Source organism: Raphanus sativus, unplaced genomic scaffold (assembly GCF_000801105.2).
Source record: "Raphanus sativus cultivar WK10039 unplaced genomic scaffold, ASM80110v3 Scaffold1941, whole genome shotgun sequence".
NCBI classification, from domain to species: domain Eukaryota; kingdom Viridiplantae; phylum Streptophyta; class Magnoliopsida; order Brassicales; family Brassicaceae; genus Raphanus; species Raphanus sativus.
Window position 1 is genome coordinate 1 of NW_026617250.1, and position 18,326 is coordinate 18,326.

An 18,326-nucleotide genomic window follows, 5' to 3' on the forward strand; every position below is an offset into this window, starting at 1 on the left:
TCTTAGATATTCATCCAATAATTTTTTGAAAAGTCTCATATGAGAATTTATTTGATGAGTTTCTAAGAGTTTGATAACTTCATCTATCACTTTAACATTAACTAGCAAGAAAACATTAATTAGTATCTAATCAATTGTTTTAGATTCTCATCCTCGTATTAGATGAAGTTGGTCTAATCGGTGTACCTATGAGCCAAAGAAAAGGAAGAAGGGATTAGTAGTATTGACTAGTAAATGAAGGGTAAGTTTGTCAAAAAAAGTTTGTCAATACGCATAATTTCTGGGAAAGTTGAAGCCTAGACAACATGATTCTGGAAAAGTGATTCAGGGTTTAGCGTGTAAGACAGAGAAAATGGAACTTGGAAGACAGGACTTGCCCCTACGCAGCCTTCACGTTCACGTTAAGATAAAAGTGGCCTTAAAATGGGTGTCAAGTTTTCCTCAAAGCCCTTAAACTGGGCCTGTACATCTGGCTGCTTTAGCTATGTATAAATAAAAAAATATTTAGGTTAGTTTATTTATAAATAACCATTTACAAAGTTCAAGAAACAGTAAGATCAGCTTAACGAATGCACACTACCCTTTTGGCATGTTATGCTGATTATTTTGTTATCCTACTTGATTTTATGCATTGTTTTAATATTGTTTCTCTGCTTAAAAGTCTATTAGAATCCATTATCCATTTGTAACATACTAAACAACATTCTTCCACTATAAATTAATAACTTTATACTAATACTCGATGCTCCTGTAAAGTGTGATTTAATGTGGAAATGTAAGTCAAAGAAACTGTCGATTGTCGCATCTTCCAGCTTTATGACTTGCGTAAATAAGCCGGCGTGCAACTAAGATGCCGTCATCGCAGTGACATAGGCGATGAGGTAACATTCTATGCATCTGGTGCGTGAAAGCGCACCGTAGTATTCTTCACAGTCCACTCACAAGCCACAAAATGTATACTGACCAGAGAACAGCGTGCACAAGCATACACCGAGAAGCAGCTGATAAAAGGTTCGTGCGGGTGACGGAAGCAATGACATCACATTCTCTCTACCCAACTATTCCTCGCCACGTGTGGCTGCGCGGTCAACGTTGAAGAGAAAGCGGTTGGTTCCGTCACACGTGTCGGGAAATCAAATGACCCACGTGTGGTTCATGAACCTCTTCTCCTATAAAACCTCCATGGACTCAGTCTGTTCTCCTCCGATTAAAAAAAAAAAAAAATGAAGGCGGAGCTAAATTTACCGGCGGGATTCCGATTTCACCCGACGGACGAAGAGCTAGTCAAGTTCTATCTCTGCCGGAGATGCGCGTCGGAGCCGATCAGCGTTCCGGTGATCGCGGAGATCGATCTGTACAAGTTCAATCCATGGGAGCTTCCAGGTTATTACACGATCTGCTCTAGTTCAATTTAAGTTTTTATTGATTTTAAATAAAAATTCGAATTTTTGTATTTTGTTTCAGACATGGCTTTGTACGGAGAGAAAGAATGGTACTTCTTCTCACACCGAGACCGAAAATACCCAAACGGTTCACGTCCGAACCGGGCAGCGGGAACCGGTTATTGGAAAGCGACGGGAGCTGATAAACCAATCGGTAAACCGAAGAAGTTAGGGATCAAGAAAGCGCTCGTCTTCTACGCGGGGAAAGCTCCTAAAGGTGTGAAGACGAATTGGATCATGCACGAGTATCGTCTCGCTAATGTCGACCGCTCTGCTTCTTCCAAAAAGAAGAACAACTTAAGAGTACGTTCTGTAATTGGGCTTTAAATGGGCCTTATACTATAAATGGGCCGTGATATCACGCTTTATTAACTGATTTTAACCGTCTTTGGATCTTGTCGGGAAATTTTTGCAGCTTGATGATTGGGTGTTATGTCGGATTTACAATAAGAAAGGAACGATGGAGAAGTATTATCCGGCGGATGAGAAAGAGACGGCGATGATGATGACTACTACTACGACCACGTCGGATTCGAAATGCTCAAGTCACGTGATTTCACCGGACGTCACGTGTTCATCCGAGGTTCAAAGCGAGTCCAAGTGGGTTGATGATCTTGTTGAGGGCGTAGCGTTTGACGCGTCCGTGTTCGGCTCCTTGCTGCAAAATGACGCTTTTGTCCCTCAGTTTCCGTATCACTCCGACTTCGCCGCTATGTTCGAGGACCCGCCTGAGCAGAAACCGTTCTTGAACTGGAGTTTTGCTCCACAGGGGTAAAACTGTAAAGAGCAGAGTCTGGAGCTTTCACAGAGTATTTAGAACTCGGTGTCGGATCCTGACCCGGAAACCAAGATGGGTCATACAAGTAATTCATCATAATCATCAGTATGGGTTTATTTTTCTTTTGATGAAACAAAATGTACATTTTTATCTCCAAGAGAAGGTTTACAAAGACTTATAAGCAGAGAGAGAGAAAGAGAGGGCAGAGAGATGATGAAGAAGATGGATTCAAGAGTTATTGTGAGAACTGGAACGAGAAGCCCAAATACCAAACACAAGAAACCAGAAGATGAATAAGATTGCCCAGTAGCGTGCAGGACCATACCTGATCCTTGTGAGCACAACCTGTTTTCAAGTTTTTTTTTTTTTAGCATTTACTAAAAAAAGCCAATGAAAAAATATGTAAAAATTGAGATGATTTTTTTTTTACTTACAAATCTGAAGAAGATGACTATTATTAAAGCACATAGACCACCAAGAAGGATATGAAGTCCACTCCTAGCAGTCTCCTGAATCAAAAGAACCATTAATGAACAAACTAATCTTATATTGTTTCAAATTAGATATTGGTTTTCCATGCAAATTAAGACTAAAATGACATTTATTTTGTTACAGTTTTACTCTAGAATGACAGTTAATACGAAACGGAGCAGGGGGGAGGAAGTAATAACTTAGATACACGGTTTGATTGATGACATACCTTTCCAACACGAGGAGCAATGATCCAGACCAAAGTAACAGTAAGCAAACCGGTAGCAAGTAGAATCCCAGTACCTTCCACAGCCCATTTAGTCGCACGGTTCTCCATAGGCAAGACACCAAAGTTCACAGCACCTAAAGGTTGCTCAGGCATAGCCTGAGAAGCTGCAGCAGAGCTACTGCTGTTGTTATTCAGGGCATGGGGGCCAAACCATGAAGATATCTCACCTAGTCTTTGCCTTCGAACGGTAGCAGCTTCATCTGTAGGTAAGACAGAGTTTAGATCTCCTCCACCATCAGCTCTTAGGGCGGTGTGATCTCTCAAGGCAATGACCACTTTGTTGAAGTCAGCTGTTTTTATATTCTCAGCAGCAATCCCGCAGATTTCACACACGGTTGATCCGTGGTTGAGAAACCATTTGAGCGCGCAAGCGTAGTGTACCAAAGCAAGCTCGTTCTTGCAAGAACATCCAAGCTCAATCAATGGATCCTGGTGCTGCACCATTCCCATTTCGATATCATCATCAATGGAACTCTTCTGCTCAGCAGCATCATCATCATCATCATCAACTGTTTCGGTTTTAAGAACTGTAGCAGTGATCCCCAAGAACCCTAAGGCAGTATCTCCTCGTTTGTCGGATTCTGCAGAATGGCATACACGACAAGTCGGTAACCCTGAGTCACTGTCTGTACTGTAACGCGCCACGGCAGCTAGTTCCTCGTTCTTGATCGGTGGAGAATCGTGATCATTGACTCCACAGTTTGCTGTCTCCAACTGATTCTCTTTACCCATCAAGACAGGATCACAAGACCACAAAAGGTTCACGTAGATGTTTAATTCCTAGGAATATCTACTTTACAGACATTGATAAGACCTTTATTTGAACAAAACAACTCAAGATCCAATAGAACTAAAAATAACTTTACTGTAGTTTGGAATCACACTGAAAGAGAAACACTCTGCAAGACAACAAGTAAGAGAGAGATTGCGTATGTTGCGTTCTTTCAAAAACGCGCTCCTGCAGTGAAAACATTAAAAAGATGTCACAAACATAAAATGAAACAAGCACATATCCACTTTTAACAAAGACAAGAAAAGGTGAGTACAAACAATCTTACATTCAAAAAGGAACAATCATTAGTGATCAAGGTATCATGCTTAAAGTGAGAATATGATAAACTTGAGTGAGAATATTTATACTCAGTTTATGCACCCAACCTTTCAGATACTAGAAGAGCCAAAAACATGGCGAGATGCTGAGATCAATTCAAAACAAAAGGAAAGTGACCAAAAGGCATGACAACAATAATAACTGATGTCTGAAACCATTATAAATTTTGTTTCTGCAGGTTGTAACTGAGCAGGATAGTTACAGCAGCAGCAAATCCAAACGAAAGAAACCACTAACAAGTAAAATAAACAAAATATAATATATACACAGAAGCAGATTAAAGCAGCCATTGATTATTTATTTTGTTTTTAACAGAACCAGATTAAGCAACTATTACTCCAACCAGTTTAATTGAAAGCAGAGCATGAAGCATCATCATCCATTACTTTTATTTTATTTTTAAGCAGTCATTAAGTTAAATATTTTTAAGCTCACTACCAAATCTCCACCACTGAATTTAATGGAGAGACACCTAATGAAAAAAAGACAAAGAAACAGCAGTTTCGTTCTCTCGTGGACTCATGGGCCACCGACTAAAACAGAAGAGACATACATCAAGATCTAAAACTATATGCAAAATGAGAGATCAACCACATGCAAATCTGAGCAGATTCAATAAACTTGGCGAGGAAAACAAAAAAAATATGAATCTATAGGGGGTTTTGAGTGAGCAAACCTCTGTTAAATCTGGGCAAGAAAAAAAGTTGGAACCTTTAGAAAACCAAATCTTTGTTCATATCTGGGTTCTTTCCTCTTCCTCGAGTTCCGGGGATTAGGTGACAGGATGTCTTTCTGGGGAATGCTCGTCTTTTTTGAGCTTAAAAGACGTTCAGATTCGAAAAAGAGTTCTTCCCACTATACATGGTGCGGAGAGCTGAGTGGTTTTTTTCTTTTAAGATTCTTTTTATTTTGTTTCTTTTCACTTTATATAACGTTTACTCGAGAAAACAAAACTGTCCATATTTCGCAAACAAAACGATGATGATAAGTATTAAATGATTTATAAATTTTTGGATTGAAATATTATTTTCTAATTTTTGAAAAAAATCTTGACTTCATATTTAATAACCGTTTTATTTTAGTTTTTTCCAAATACTTTGAATAGATAATGCAATCTTTCTAGTCAAAATATTTATTTTCTTTTCGAAAAATTTAATAATATGTTGACTAAAATATCCGTATAATCTAGCAGAATTAGAAAAACCTACTATTTTTGTATTTGAAAATCCATGCATTGATTGTTTTCTTTTTGGCAAAAAAGGCGTTGAAATTCTTTATGGTAAAGTGCAGAGTGGATGTCACTAAACCCCTACCTAAATTCGGTGAGCTGGAAAGGGAAAATGGAGATGTGGTCACTGTATCCATTGAATACCCTTGGGTCCCCCCCATCTGTACCTGCTGTGGTGACTTAGGACATCTTCAAACTCACTGCCCTTCAGGTGTATGGAGACGAAAGCAAACTACTGATTCCACGAAAAACGCCGCTCCTTCTTCTTCTGCACCTGCAATGGAGACTCCTATCCCTCCTATAATCCCCGTTTCTCAGTCTCCTTCGGACTCTTCAGCCTTGACTCAAGCTACTGTAGTAGTGCCTACAGAATCAATAGACCCCATGGCTTCTACCTCTCTCTGTCTTGATCCCGATGGCTCTATTATCTCCCCTCCTTCCTCTCCCCGCCCTCACCTCCCTGAACCATCCCTGCCTTCATCCCCACCCTCCCCTAGCCTCTCTGTTTCTTTCAACCATGATCCCCTCTTGCTGCAGCCTAAGCAAATTTCTCATTTAGTTGCTTTACCTGCTATCCATCATCCAAAGCCTATAAAACCCATCCCCTCCAGAAAAACCCCTCCTCCTCTTCCCTTCCCTGAATCACGTTTCCTTCTTTCCGCTAACCCTTTTGCCCCTTTAGATTTGGACCCGCCTCCCTCCCCTTCTCTAAACCCTCCCCTTGCTCCTAATACTCTCCCCACCGAGGGATCGCTCCTTCCTGTAGGAGTGAAACCAACCCATTAAATATTTTTATGTCAGAAAACCTATTTTTGTGGAATGTCAGAGGCATTAACGAACCTGATAAACATTCTAATTTTCGGAGGTGGCTTTATTCTCATCATTCTAGTCTAGGTACCCTTTTAGAAACCCATATTAAAGAATCAAACTTGCCCGCTGTTTTGAACTCCCTTTGTCCAAACTGGTCCTTTGCTTCCAATCACCAATCGGATCATGATGGTCGTATCATCATCATCTGGAAACCGCACCTTAACGTTGTGATACTTCATCAATCCCGCCAATCTATGACCTGTCGAGTGGAATCTTTAGCCGCTGTTACCTTCTATTTCACCGCTGTCTACGCTGCCAATACTGCTGAGGAGAGGAATGAACTCTGGGTCGAGCTTCTTCAGATTCAATCTTCGCTGGCTCTTGAAGATCAGCCCTGGCTAGTGGGAGGGGATTTCAATGAGATTACCCATCCTGATGAGCACTCTGACCCTACCTTCTCTGTCATCTCTCCTCCTATGGCGGCGTTTAATACTTGCCTTAGCCAACTTGAAATCAGAGACCTTCGTTACCATGGCGAACTATTTACATGGACCAACAAGCGTCCTGAAGATCCAATTGCCAAGAAACTGGATAGGGCATTGATAAATGAAGCATGGCTTGACTCATTCCCCCGTAGCATTGCTAACTTCCTTGCTCCAGACATCTCAGACCACTCCCCCTGCCATATTACCCTTGACGCCCCGCTCCCCCTTGCTGGATCAAAGCCCTTCAAATTTTTCAACTACCTAACCCTCCACCCTGACTTCCTATCCCTAGTTGCTGATACCTGGATTTGCATAGAAAACGAGATTCACTCTCTTCAGTCTCTGAGTGTTAAGCTAAAAGAGTTAAAGAGAGAGCTCAAGAAGCTCAACAAAGAAATTTTTTCAGATATACAGAAAAGAGTGAGTGAGACTAACCGTTTGTTGAATGATGCGCAGGTACTTTCTCTCCAGCAACCAAACTCTTTGAACTTCACAGCAGAAAAAGAAATCTCGGCTAAGCTTCACCTGCTAAAACGGGTAGAGGAGGAATACTTCAAACAACTATCTCGAATCCACTGGCTGCAATGTGGCGACTTAAACACTAGCTACTTTCACAAAGTAGCCAAAGCAAGGAAAGCCTATAACTCTATCACTATAATGATAAGTGCTTTGGGAATCGAAGCCACCACACCTGAAGCTATAGGTACTCTTGCTGTCAATCACTTCTGCAGCATCCTTGGACCTGAAACTCCTAACACAACAATGGCGATGATACTCCAAGTAGCGAATATGATTCGGTCTGATCGTTTCTCTTGCTCGCTAGCCCAAGCTGCTCTGCTCTCCAAAATCCCTACACCAGAAGAAATTACCAAGGTCATGTTTCGATTGAACCCAAATAAGAGTCCTGGTCCTGACGGGTATACTTCAGGTTTTTACAAAGCAACATGGAGCCTCATTGGACCGGAAATTATAAAAGCCATCACCCTTTTCTTTCAAACCTCTTACCTACCTAAAACCACAAACGCCACTATCCTCACCCTTTTACCTAAATTCCCCGGAGCCTCCATCATTAAAGACTACAGACCAATCTCCTGCTGTAATACCCTCTACAAAGTGATCTCTAAATTACTTGTAGCCCGCCTTAAACCCCTACTCCCCTCTATCATCCTTCCTAACCAAACAGCTTTCATTCAGGGCCGCCTACTAACAGAGAACTGCCTACTTGCTTCAGAAATTGTCTCAGGCTATCACCTATCTAGAGGACAAAAGAAACTTACTTTGAAGATTGACATTGCCAAAGCATTCGATTCAGTAAGATGGGACTATCTGCTCGCGTGCCTGCAGTCGCTGAATCTACCCAACGACTATATCCAATGGCTCTCTTCTTGCTACTCCTCACCCTCCTACTCGGTGGGTATTAACGGCAGGCTTCACGGTTACTTCGATGGTACAAGAGGACTCCGGCAGGGTGACCCTCTTTCCCCGTACCTGTTTGGGATAGTCATGAACACTCTTTCTCAAAGATTAAACGAAGCGGCTGAAACAGGGTTAATAGGCTATCACCCGAACTGTCAAGACTCGAAGCTTACCCACCTGTGCTTTGCCGACGATTTGCTCATCTTCACTGATGGCTCGCTGTCCTCGGTGCAAGGAGTCATCCAGGTCCTTCAGAACTTTGAAGCTTTCTCTGGCCTCGCCATCAGTGTACAGAAATCAAGCGTTTTCACAAGCGGCCTCTCGGAAGAAGAAGCAGCCTCGATCACTCAAGCGACTGGCTTTTCTCTAGGCTCCCTGCCCGTCCGTTACCTTGGCCTACCCCTCAATTCCAGGAAGCTCTCAATGGCCAACTGCGAACCTATGCTGCAACAAATAAGAAATAAGATAAATGCTTGGACATCAAAATATCTTTCTTTTGCCGGAAGGCAAGTTCTTATCTCGACAGTTATTGCAGGAATATCTAACTTCTGGTGTGGGGCGTTTGTCTTACCGAAAGAATGCATCCATGCCATCGACAAAATGTGCAATGCCTTCCTTTGGAAAGGCACTCTTGAAGGAAAATACGTCGCTCGGGTCGCATGGGAGAAGGTCACGCATCCAAAGCAGCAAGGTGGACTCGGTCTCCGTAACCTGGAACTATGGAATAGGACTTGCACCATCAAACTTCTCTGGCTGCTCCTCTTTCGGTCGGAATCTATTTGGGCATCATGGATGAAAGACAATGTTATCAAAGATGAAAGCTTTTGGCAAATGAAACCGAGACAAAGCCATACCTGGTTGTTTAAACAGATTCTGCTTGAGAGAGATACAGTCTTGCAATGGTTCCGGATTGTCCCGGGAGATGGTGAAGGCATTAGCTTTTGGAGCGATCCCTGGACTAAGTTTGGAAAGCTCATTGCTTTTGTGGGTAACAATGGGCCTCGTCTCACCGGTGTCCCGCTTAGCGCCATGGTGATAGATGTTTGGAGAGACGATGGATGGAGAATCCAGTCTGCGAGATCTCCGGAAATTGAAGAACTACTCATCCATCTCACAACGATCTCCCTTTCTGACTCTCCAAGCTCTCCCCTGTGGCTCGTCAATGGCAAAGCGCAAAAATCATTCTCAAGTGCTCAAGTATACCGCTCTCTGCTTGAACCACTCCCCAACGTGCCATGGTACTCTCTGATCTGGATCAAGAATGGGGTCCCTAAGCATATGACGCTAGCCTGGTTAATGTTGCTGAACCGAAGTCCTACTAGAGATCGGCTGCTGTCTTGGGGTCTTCAAACAGACTCGATGTGCCTCCTCTGTAATAGAGAAAGCGAATCAAGGAACCATCTATTTCTCTCTTGCTCCTACTCTTCAGCTGTCTGGTCTCATTTTGCTGCAGGTCTCGGCCTTACTCCACAGTCTTCTTCTTGGGAAGACACAACTCACTCTCTCCTGTCTCAGACCGGGAACAAGCAGAAGATTTACCTCTCCACCCTCGCTTGGCAAGCTACGATCTACGAACTCTGGTGGGAACGCAACAATCGCCTCCATCGCCGAATTTATCACTCTCAGGATCGGATCATCAAGCGGATAGCCATCATCATCAGAAACCGCATCTCATCCCTTCGACCACACCGCAGCGCTCTCGCCAGTGATCTGAGTCAACTATGGTTCACCTTGTTCCCATCGTGATCACCCCCCCCCCCTCTGTTTTATTTCCTTTTTTCTTCTTCTCTGCTTAGGGTTTTCTCGTTTTTCATTTTCCTCTTTTGTTCTCGTCTCTTTTCATTTGCTAGACTAAGGAGGCTTGGGCTTCTTTCTTTTTTCTTTTTTCTTTTTTCTTTTTTCCTTTTGGGCTTTCATTATTAAGGGCAATTAGGTTCTAATGAGTTTCTGGATGGGTTGTATTAAAGTGGGCTTCTGGCTGCTTTTGCTACTTTTTCTCTTTTAATTTATATGCAAAATTCAGTTCAAAAAAAAAAAAAAATTCTTTATGGTAAGTGTACATAATTAGAGACAAAAATCTCAATATATACAAAGCATTATCTGGATAAATATAAAATAAAATGATGTCTCTTTTTGGCTATAACTTTTTCTAGAGTGTTTTTTTTGCTATAAAAATTGAAAATATTATGTTCTTTTCCGAAAATATTTATTCTGGTCACAGGGTGGATGGAAATGAGCTTATTTATCCAGAGTCGACCAAAAATTAAAAAGAGAATAATCATAAATATAGCATGATAAATCATTAAGAAGCTAGAAATAAGCTGCGAACAATATAAAAATAAATACGAGCTAAATCCATATTACGTGAAATGTTATCATAAACTTCAATTTTGTTCTAAAGTTAATACTTTTCAAAATATTAAGGTGGTGTAATCTCCAATTCTACCATTTCATTTGATTCACGTCCGACAGAGGAAGAATCTGTTAAAAAAAATATTGAAGTGCTGTTTTAGTTCTCCACTTGTAACAAACATTGAATGGACGGACAAGCCAAGCCAAGCCAGGCTGGTCCTTGCTTTGGGTGCTGACCTAACAAACACCTCTCATACTCTATCCATTCTGAAGGACAATACACGTAACTGAATCTTATACGACAAGATACGAATGGAGCTGATACAAGTTTTTTTTTCTTTTTAAAGAAGCTGATGTGAGTGCAAATTAAGCATTTCTTTTCTTCTGCATGGCTTTTGTATAGTAACCAAAAAAAGACGACCAGAGTCTGTATGCATATGATCAAAGTTTTCTCTCATCTAGTTAACACTTTTCCGACGCCAATCTCAGTAGTGACTTTAGTATGAGCACACACTATACAATGACACTCTTCACAAACACCAGAGGAAAATAAAATTAAAACAAGGCAAAAATCTCGTACCCGGTCTTTTTTCTAGTTGGGTAAAGACATTTGTTAGCAAAATTTGTACTTCTTCTTCTTCTAGGAGAGATTGAGAGCCATTTGTTGAAGAAGTTCTTTCTTTTGAGCTGCGTTTATGACTCCTTTGCATTCTGCATCCAGTAACACTTCGTTCATTATGGCTGCCGCATGGCCTCTAGGTTCATCTGATGCTCTTCTTAACATAAACACCTGCAACACAAAATCCACCCTTTACTTCATCATTACATGATACGGTTTTGTAGCCTTAAGATTTAGTCATATGATAGACGAGAGTGAGAATATGATGATGTACCTGCCCATGGTGAGTTATCTCCAAGCTACCAGGTTGTTGAATAAACGGTTCTCCATCTATTTGAACAGGGAAAGGACTAGAGACATGTATTCTTACTACGTTCCCCTGTGCTAACCTCCTAGCCTGCGAAAGACCGACCTGAAAGAGAGATTCACCCGTCACATATAAATCTTTTAGCCTCCCACTGAATGAGGAATACTGCTAAAAGTTCCTATCAGGTAGAAAGAATGTAAAGAGCAATCTGAGAAGATATCAGACCTGTAGTTTCCCAAGGTGCCACGCTCCACGGACACATACGACCTCGAGAGTCTTGTCGTGCATAGACTGAATGCTATAATTGTCATCATGTTCATAATCATTTTGCCAAAGATCTACTCCCCCCATATAGCTTCCAATGTTAAGTACTATAAGACCCTCTGAATCCTGAAGATAAAACAAAATTAGAGACCTCAGTTCCTTGATGCAACAACAACAACGATGTTATGTTAGCCTCTTAGAAAATCAAATCCAGTGTCAGCTATGGTTTTTACAAAGCCATTTTAAGCTCTTCCATGTTCAAATTTTACACGATATATGTTTAACGAGTAGTGGTTTCACTAGTAGCACAGAACAAAAAGGTACAACATTGAGAAAAGAGACATGGAAAAAACCATTTAAGCACACAGACACACACACACCACACAAAACGGGGGAAAGAAGGAGTAATTTCGTTAAAGTACAATACCTTGGGAATCTCAATGTCTTTTCCATCAACTTCAAGCCAAACTTGCCATGGTAAATCGGCACATGCTCGATCCATGATATCCCTCGCACCTTCTTTAGCATATCGTAATTTATTTACAAACTGCACAACAAATATATCACCTGTTTGTTTAGTTTAAATAGGATTATTGATGGGTTAAGCTACAAATGCCTACAATACCAAAGACAATATTGAACGTAGCATCATCCACATACTGGTGCTCAGTATATCAAGTTCAGGTAAGATGAACACAACAGGAGTACCTGACTGCTAAACTTTTCTGGATTTACTTGCCGCATCATGTGAAATTCATAGGCAACTTTCGCATCGCAGCCAATACCTAAACAAAGCAAACGTTATCTATATGTTGATGATCCAAGACAAAAGCCAAAAACAATAAATGATTCATTAATGTACCTAGGTAATTCATCATAAACTTATGGCCTTCTTTTGCTGGAAAATTTTCTGTTTTCTCTTCTAAAATCTTTACACTCCAGCGATCCAACATTGTAACTGCAGCATGATCAATGTCTTGCAAAAACGTTCTTAGACTTCCTTGTCCGTCAACTACTGAAACACCTCTTCCCCACTGCAACACTCTAGATAAATCATTTCCTGTGCCTAACGGGAGAATAGCGACAGGTGGAGGGGATTCGAAATTGCGCTTCTCAATGGCATCAAGCACCCACGCTACTGTTCCATCTCCCCCACAGACCAAAACTCTAAAGTACTTCACTTTGCTAAATAGGTCTAGACCAGCATCTGGCCCTTGACAAGAGCCAAGTTCAAAAACCTATAATACAGCAAGAAGATTATCACTTAGTGATATCATACCCACCATACTTGATATTAAAGAGCAAAAAATTCTGAACAACATTAAATACCAATAAAATAAAATTAGAAGACAGTATGAATTTCATATTTCAAGCTGGAGCTCATATGTTACCTGTACTGGATTTAATAGCATATTAAGTCTCCTATGAAGAAAGGGGCCGAGTTGACCTCCGCTCTTGGCATTAATAAAGACCAAAAGCGGTCTTGCATCCGGGGGTAAATCAACCAAGCTATACTTCTTCAGAAAATTTAAAGGAGCATTTTTACTTCGTTTGGGTACCCCCATACCATTTTGCATTCCCTTGCCACTAGGCATGTCCGAGACCTTCTTTAAGCAATCAATGCTCCTGTCCCTGCGTAGTTTCTTCACTACAAGCCCATTAACTACGCTTTTCACAGGACTGTTGGCTGAATCCTCCAAAAGCTTACCGCTAATAATCTGGACATTCCCATTTTTACCCCTATGACGCTTTCTCCTCACCTGCCCTCGTATAGATGCCAACTCGTTTGTAATAGTACTCAGTACTCCATCCACACCACTTTCTCCACTGACTTTTACATTATCTGGAGAGAGGATTACCCTTCTGAGAGAGCCAAGATCACAATCGTCACCAGATTCCTTGGACATAATTATATGACATTTGACATGTACGAGGCGCTGGCACCAGAGACAGTGCCACATCGGAGAAGCTTCAATGAAAGGAATCCCGCACGGCTCATCACAATAGAAGCAAAACGCAGACATGTCTGCATTATCATCCACGTTAACCCATCTCTCAGACCAGTGATGCCGGACATGGTCAGATCCGGCCTGCGCAACACATTTGCAGTCTTTAGCCGCGGAGCCCGAGCAGTAAAAGTGAGCTGCCACACCACACACAGAACATCTGTGGACAGGGATACTCAGAGCTGCCTTGTTAGAAACATTCTGGCCTGGTACAAGAGAATACAAACAAACGCAGCATGTGGATGGCTGCGGCCCACAACAACCGTAATCGTCAGTCCACTGATGATGAGAAAGCGGAACTCTCAGCCTTTTCCACACCTTCTTCTTCTCTCTAGCAGCAGCTTTAACCCAATTCAAAGAAGCTTTGTTCTGCCATTTGAGAAACGTGTAGACAACAGCCAGAAGCCCAAATGATCCAGTTACAAGCCATCCGAAAACAAACGGACTATCAGCACCCGAACTGATCAACCAGTGAATAAGAGAGAACCCCACTTCCATCATTTCAAACTCAATACATCGTTCCCTATATAACTAAATAGCACCAGTAGAAAGTATCTGCCAGAAAAATCACAAAACCAAAGAGAATCAATACACAAGAACAATCACAGATTCTCAATAAGCTAAATCATGAACAGTGAGTTGATTAAAATTCGAAATTACGCCAATCTCTAACACTGTTTCGATTCCACAATGAATAATCTAAGCCACGAATCGTCTCAGAGCATCAAACCTAAACGAGATCAAGCAATTACAGGCAGTCATGTAAATCGAGAACCGATCTAATCTACGAGGAGATCAAAAAAAAAGCTTAAGTCTAAAACTCCAGATCTGACGCGAATCATAACCGGTTAGTTCAATTTAAAAATCCGTACCGGATGAAGTCAATATCAGCGAACCAAATCGGAACTCACGACGGAGGACGACGGAGGACGACGGCGAGGCGGAATCAGAACCCTAGATTCTCGGAGCACCAATCGAAATTTTCTTAGAGAAAGAGAGAGAGAGAGAGTTTTTATAACGGAGGGTGAAAAGCAAAAGGCGGGACTGAGGAGGACTAAATACGCGCTACAAACGCGCCTCTCTCTCGTGCGGCACGACGTGCGAGCCACGGGTTCGTCGGCGTTGGCTTCTTGTTAGGGTTCTGTTGATTTTACTATTATACCCCTAGCTTAAATCTCTTGGCAACGTCACTTGCATGGAAAAGGAACCAATCACAGCTCTCCGATTACTTGTTTTTGACTTCTCTATGATAATTCGTCACATGCCATAGATTTTGTCAAACTAAAACAAATTTTATATTCTGACCATCGAATTCCAAATCCAATAGTTTATTTTTGCTAAAATTCCAAGTCCAATAGTTTAATTTTTTTGGGGTCAAGTCCAATGGTTTAATTGTTTTATGTATTTCCTTATTAAAATGAAATTAGTAATCAATAATCAAATGTTGCTCAAAAAAAAAAAATCAATAATCAAAGGAATAGAATAATGTTGGATTACTAAACGTCTAAACCTTTTTCCCAACCGAAAAAGGAAAAAATCAAACTAAGATTAAGGCCCAATGGGCTTAGTTTCCTTTTTCAAGACGGAAACAGTGAAACACTATAAAAGTTGATAGATTCTGATAAGCCTTTACCTTTTATGCCCCATTATACACGTCTCTATCTGCCTTTATTAGGTTTAATCTGTTGACTCGTTCTTTCCTAAGAAAAATCAAACATGGAGCACGATCTACAGAGGGATTACTCTGTTCTCACTAAAGATGATCTCAAGGAGAAGATGAACAAACAAATCGATGATCTCTCTGAGATCTTCCTGCTCTCGAAAGCTGATGCAACCGTACTCCTCACGAAACTCCAGTGGGACTCGCAGCACGTCTCAGAGCGTCTGAGCGAAAACAAGGAGAAATTTTTGATGGGATTAGGGTTTTCGCCAGCTGTGACCGAGTCAAACTATGGTGACACCTTCTTCTCCGTGCAGAAAAACCTAGCTAGGTTAACGTTGGAGGCAAAAGACATGTACGAGGAGTACGTTCTCAGGTCTTACCTAGAAGAAAACAAGTGTTCGGTGATCAAACAGTGTCCTTCTCCGGGTTGCAGTTACTTCATCGAGTTTCACCGAGACACTGACGTTGAAGAGTATGGTCTAAACGTCGTGTGTCTCTGTGGTCATACCTTCTGTGGGAGATGCAGCCTTGAGTCACACAGGCCTGTGACCTGCAACATCGCTTCTGATTGGTTGAGAGACTTAGAGAAGTTATCAGAGCTGTCACGAAAGTCACTGACGCTTTCTTGGATCGAAAGCAACACCAAGCGTTGCCCTCATTGCCAAACTTCTATAGAGATTAGTACTCATTCACGAGCTTTTCGGTTTGTGGGTTGTCTCTACTGCAGGTTGGTAAAAAGAAAAAGAAAAAACAGATCTTAGATTGTCATGTTTCTCTAATTAAGTGTTAACAATGCTCAAGACATTGTTAGATATGGTAATTAAATATTTTATAGAGGATTAGTGCCTATGCTGCACTTAAACGTCTTGCTTTTTTTTTTTTTTAAAAAAACAGATCTTAGATTATCATGTTTCTCTAAGTGTTTACAATGTTCAATAAATAGTTAGACTCTAATTAATCTTTTATAGACGATTAGTGCCTAGACTGTTTTTTTTTTAACGTTTTGCTTAGCTTCTAGTCGGGCGTTTAGGCGCTGTCATGACCGATTTGAAGTGTTAATAATTGTAAACTAACTTGTGTTTGCTCGTCTGTTTTAGTGGTCGTTTCTGTTGGGAGTGTATGCAGCCAGCGGAGTCCCATAGAACGCAAGGAGCCAATGCAGACTGTGTTGTACCCTATTTACCACCACTCGTGAACGGACCAGCAGCGGTTGTTACTTGTGTGGAACGATGGGAGGCGAGTGAGATTGCACTGGTGGAAGCTAAGTCGGAGCTAGAATCTTTCGATGAATCCCAATTCACTAGCCAAGAGTACATTAGGATCATTAGAGAAGGCTTGATGCTGATTGTTCAGTGCAGACAGTTCCTCAAGTGGAGCTGTGCGTACGACCACATCCACAACGAGTACCAGGCTTCCAAGAGGGAGTACTTGCGGTTCCTGCAAGACTGTGCGAACACGCTCGTGCAGAGCTACTCGGAGACTTTGAAGGAGGAGGCAGTGAAAGCCTTCTCTGCGACTACTTATGAAGAAACCGTTATCTCCAGGGGTAAAGTTTGCAACGCGACGAGCAACATTGGTAACTACTTCTTTCACTTCACCAAGACGTTGCAAGGTGGTATAGATGACGTGAAGGTGAAGTCTTATGACAACTTCGGTGGTCCTTACTGGCTGTGTGATCGCTGCACCTGTGGGAACACTTGGCTTGATATGACGTGTAAGATGTGCTGTGCTAAAGCCACTCCTGTTGAGAAGAAGCTGAGAGATTTATCTCTTGACTAAGTTTTCTTTAAGAGGAAAACAAATGATTTGCTTTGAAGTTTTTTTTTTTTTTTTTTATTTATTCCTGTTACTTTGTTTTGACTTAACAGCACCTTGACGTTAATAAAAGTGGTTTTGCATCATTGAATCTAAAACAGAGCAAAATTGTAATGCCACGATAATCATTTTTTTAAGTACAATACACAACTAACTATATGTTATGGTCTCTTATGATCTATTACACAAATAAATGTTGTGTTTACCATCGTGCGTCCCACCTATTTCAATACAACTACTTTCTAAGTTTATCTTCTGTAATGCAAGTTGTATTTTTTACCTGTAGACCAAGGGCCATTTGGACAACTGTTTCAAATCATCATCATCATTATGACATTATCAGACCAGCAATAACCAATTCATATATAGAGAAAAAAAAAACAGCTAGGTATATGTTATGCATATCAAATGATCTACTAACAAATCAAGCTTGTGTGTTCTTACACCGTAAGTGACAAACGTTTTATAATTCCAAGAAGCTTAGAGTTGGCTTTTCGTACTGATGTTTACACTTTTCCTAACAAACGTTTTTCTCTCAGAGAGCATTTGTCTGGGAAGTTCAAAGTTTACATAACGACCTACATAGATGGAACCTAAGTTACTCAAAGAAGCAACGACATCTTGGAAACTGTCAACATGAGACACATATAAGCACCTGGTATTGTTAACAGAAGCTACATAAGAAAGAGTACTACTTGCGTTCTATGTCTTGATGTATTTGCTTTTACATGCGTTTCGGAGGAACGTATTGTACACGCTCTTCTTGGCATATGTGCTGTGCAGCAAAACCACAAAGACAAAGTTAGAGATAAGAGTGTTATAGTTGAAGAGTCTAATTTCAAAACCATGAAGTGATAATATATATATATGTGTTACCTGCATTTCCTCTGTGTAGTGGCTCGGAGACAGCGAGAGTGTAGCAACCAGGAGCAAACTTCCCTGTCAATTTAGCAAATATTCACAACAATTAGAGCACAAGAAATAAAAGATATAAAGAAGCTACTAAAGTCTCTTGAAAATCTTCAGATCTGAGTCACATTTATTCTAGGAAGAGGGAATCAGATAGCTCCAGTGTGTCATCTTTTATTGTAAGATTTTATTTGGTCACTGATCTATCAGAGGATAATGTGGAACAGCACAAACACTTATGATGGAAAGAAGAAACTAGAACGTTGCTGAGCTCAGAAAAGGAAAGTAGGATAGTTAAAGAGAGAGAGAGAGTGATTGACATACCGATTCTTAACCACCTAGCCGCCCAGCTTCTACTTGG

The 18,326-nt window shown here is 41.1% G+C and overlaps 4 protein-coding genes across 4 annotated transcripts; 2 read left to right on the top strand and 2 right to left on the bottom strand.

Annotated features, from left to right (window-relative positions):
• Nucleotides 1–1,197: 1,197 nt before the first annotated feature.
• On the top strand, nucleotides 1,198–2,685 carry LOC108811810 (NAC domain-containing protein 102). The gene is made up of 3 exons (XM_018583904.2): nucleotides 1,198–1,383; nucleotides 1,465–1,745; nucleotides 1,858–2,685. Exons 1-3 carry the CDS (start codon nucleotides 1,224–1,226, stop codon nucleotides 2,215–2,217), a joined length of 801 nt encoding a protein of 266 aa, XP_018439406.2. The 5' UTR covers nucleotides 1,198–1,223; the 3' UTR covers nucleotides 2,218–2,685.
• LOC108811809 (uncharacterized) lies at nucleotides 2,310–5,712 on the bottom strand. The gene is made up of 4 exons (XM_018583902.2): nucleotides 4,768–5,712; nucleotides 2,921–3,938; nucleotides 2,655–2,729; nucleotides 2,310–2,565 (listed from the first exon to the last, which is right to left on the bottom strand). Exons 2-4 carry the CDS (start codon nucleotides 3,710–3,712, stop codon nucleotides 2,449–2,451), a joined length of 984 nt encoding a protein of 327 aa, XP_018439404.1. The 5' UTR covers nucleotides 3,713–3,938; nucleotides 4,768–5,712; the 3' UTR covers nucleotides 2,310–2,448.
• Nucleotides 5,713–10,820: 5,108 nt separating this feature from the next.
• On the bottom strand, nucleotides 10,821–14,611 carry LOC130505009 (diacylglycerol kinase 2-like). The gene is made up of 8 exons (XM_056999611.1): nucleotides 14,451–14,611; nucleotides 12,964–14,133; nucleotides 12,435–12,810; nucleotides 12,281–12,357; nucleotides 12,000–12,119; nucleotides 11,534–11,698; nucleotides 11,276–11,413; nucleotides 10,821–11,172 (listed from the first exon to the last, which is right to left on the bottom strand). The coding sequence occupies exons 2-8, from the start codon at nucleotides 14,077–14,079 to the stop codon at nucleotides 11,023–11,025; spliced, it is 2,142 nt and encodes a 713-aa protein (XP_056855591.1). The 5' UTR covers nucleotides 14,080–14,133; nucleotides 14,451–14,611; the 3' UTR covers nucleotides 10,821–11,022.
• A 606-nt stretch (nucleotides 14,612–15,217) lies between these two features.
• On the top strand, nucleotides 15,218–17,061 carry LOC108807425 (probable E3 ubiquitin-protein ligase ARI13). Its single transcript, XM_056999612.1, has 2 exons — nucleotides 15,218–15,968; nucleotides 16,339–17,061. Exons 1-2 carry the CDS (start codon nucleotides 15,295–15,297, stop codon nucleotides 17,018–17,020), a joined length of 1,356 nt encoding a protein of 451 aa, XP_056855592.1. The 5' UTR covers nucleotides 15,218–15,294; the 3' UTR covers nucleotides 17,021–17,061.
• The last annotated feature ends 1,265 nt before the right edge of the window (nucleotides 17,062–18,326 follow it).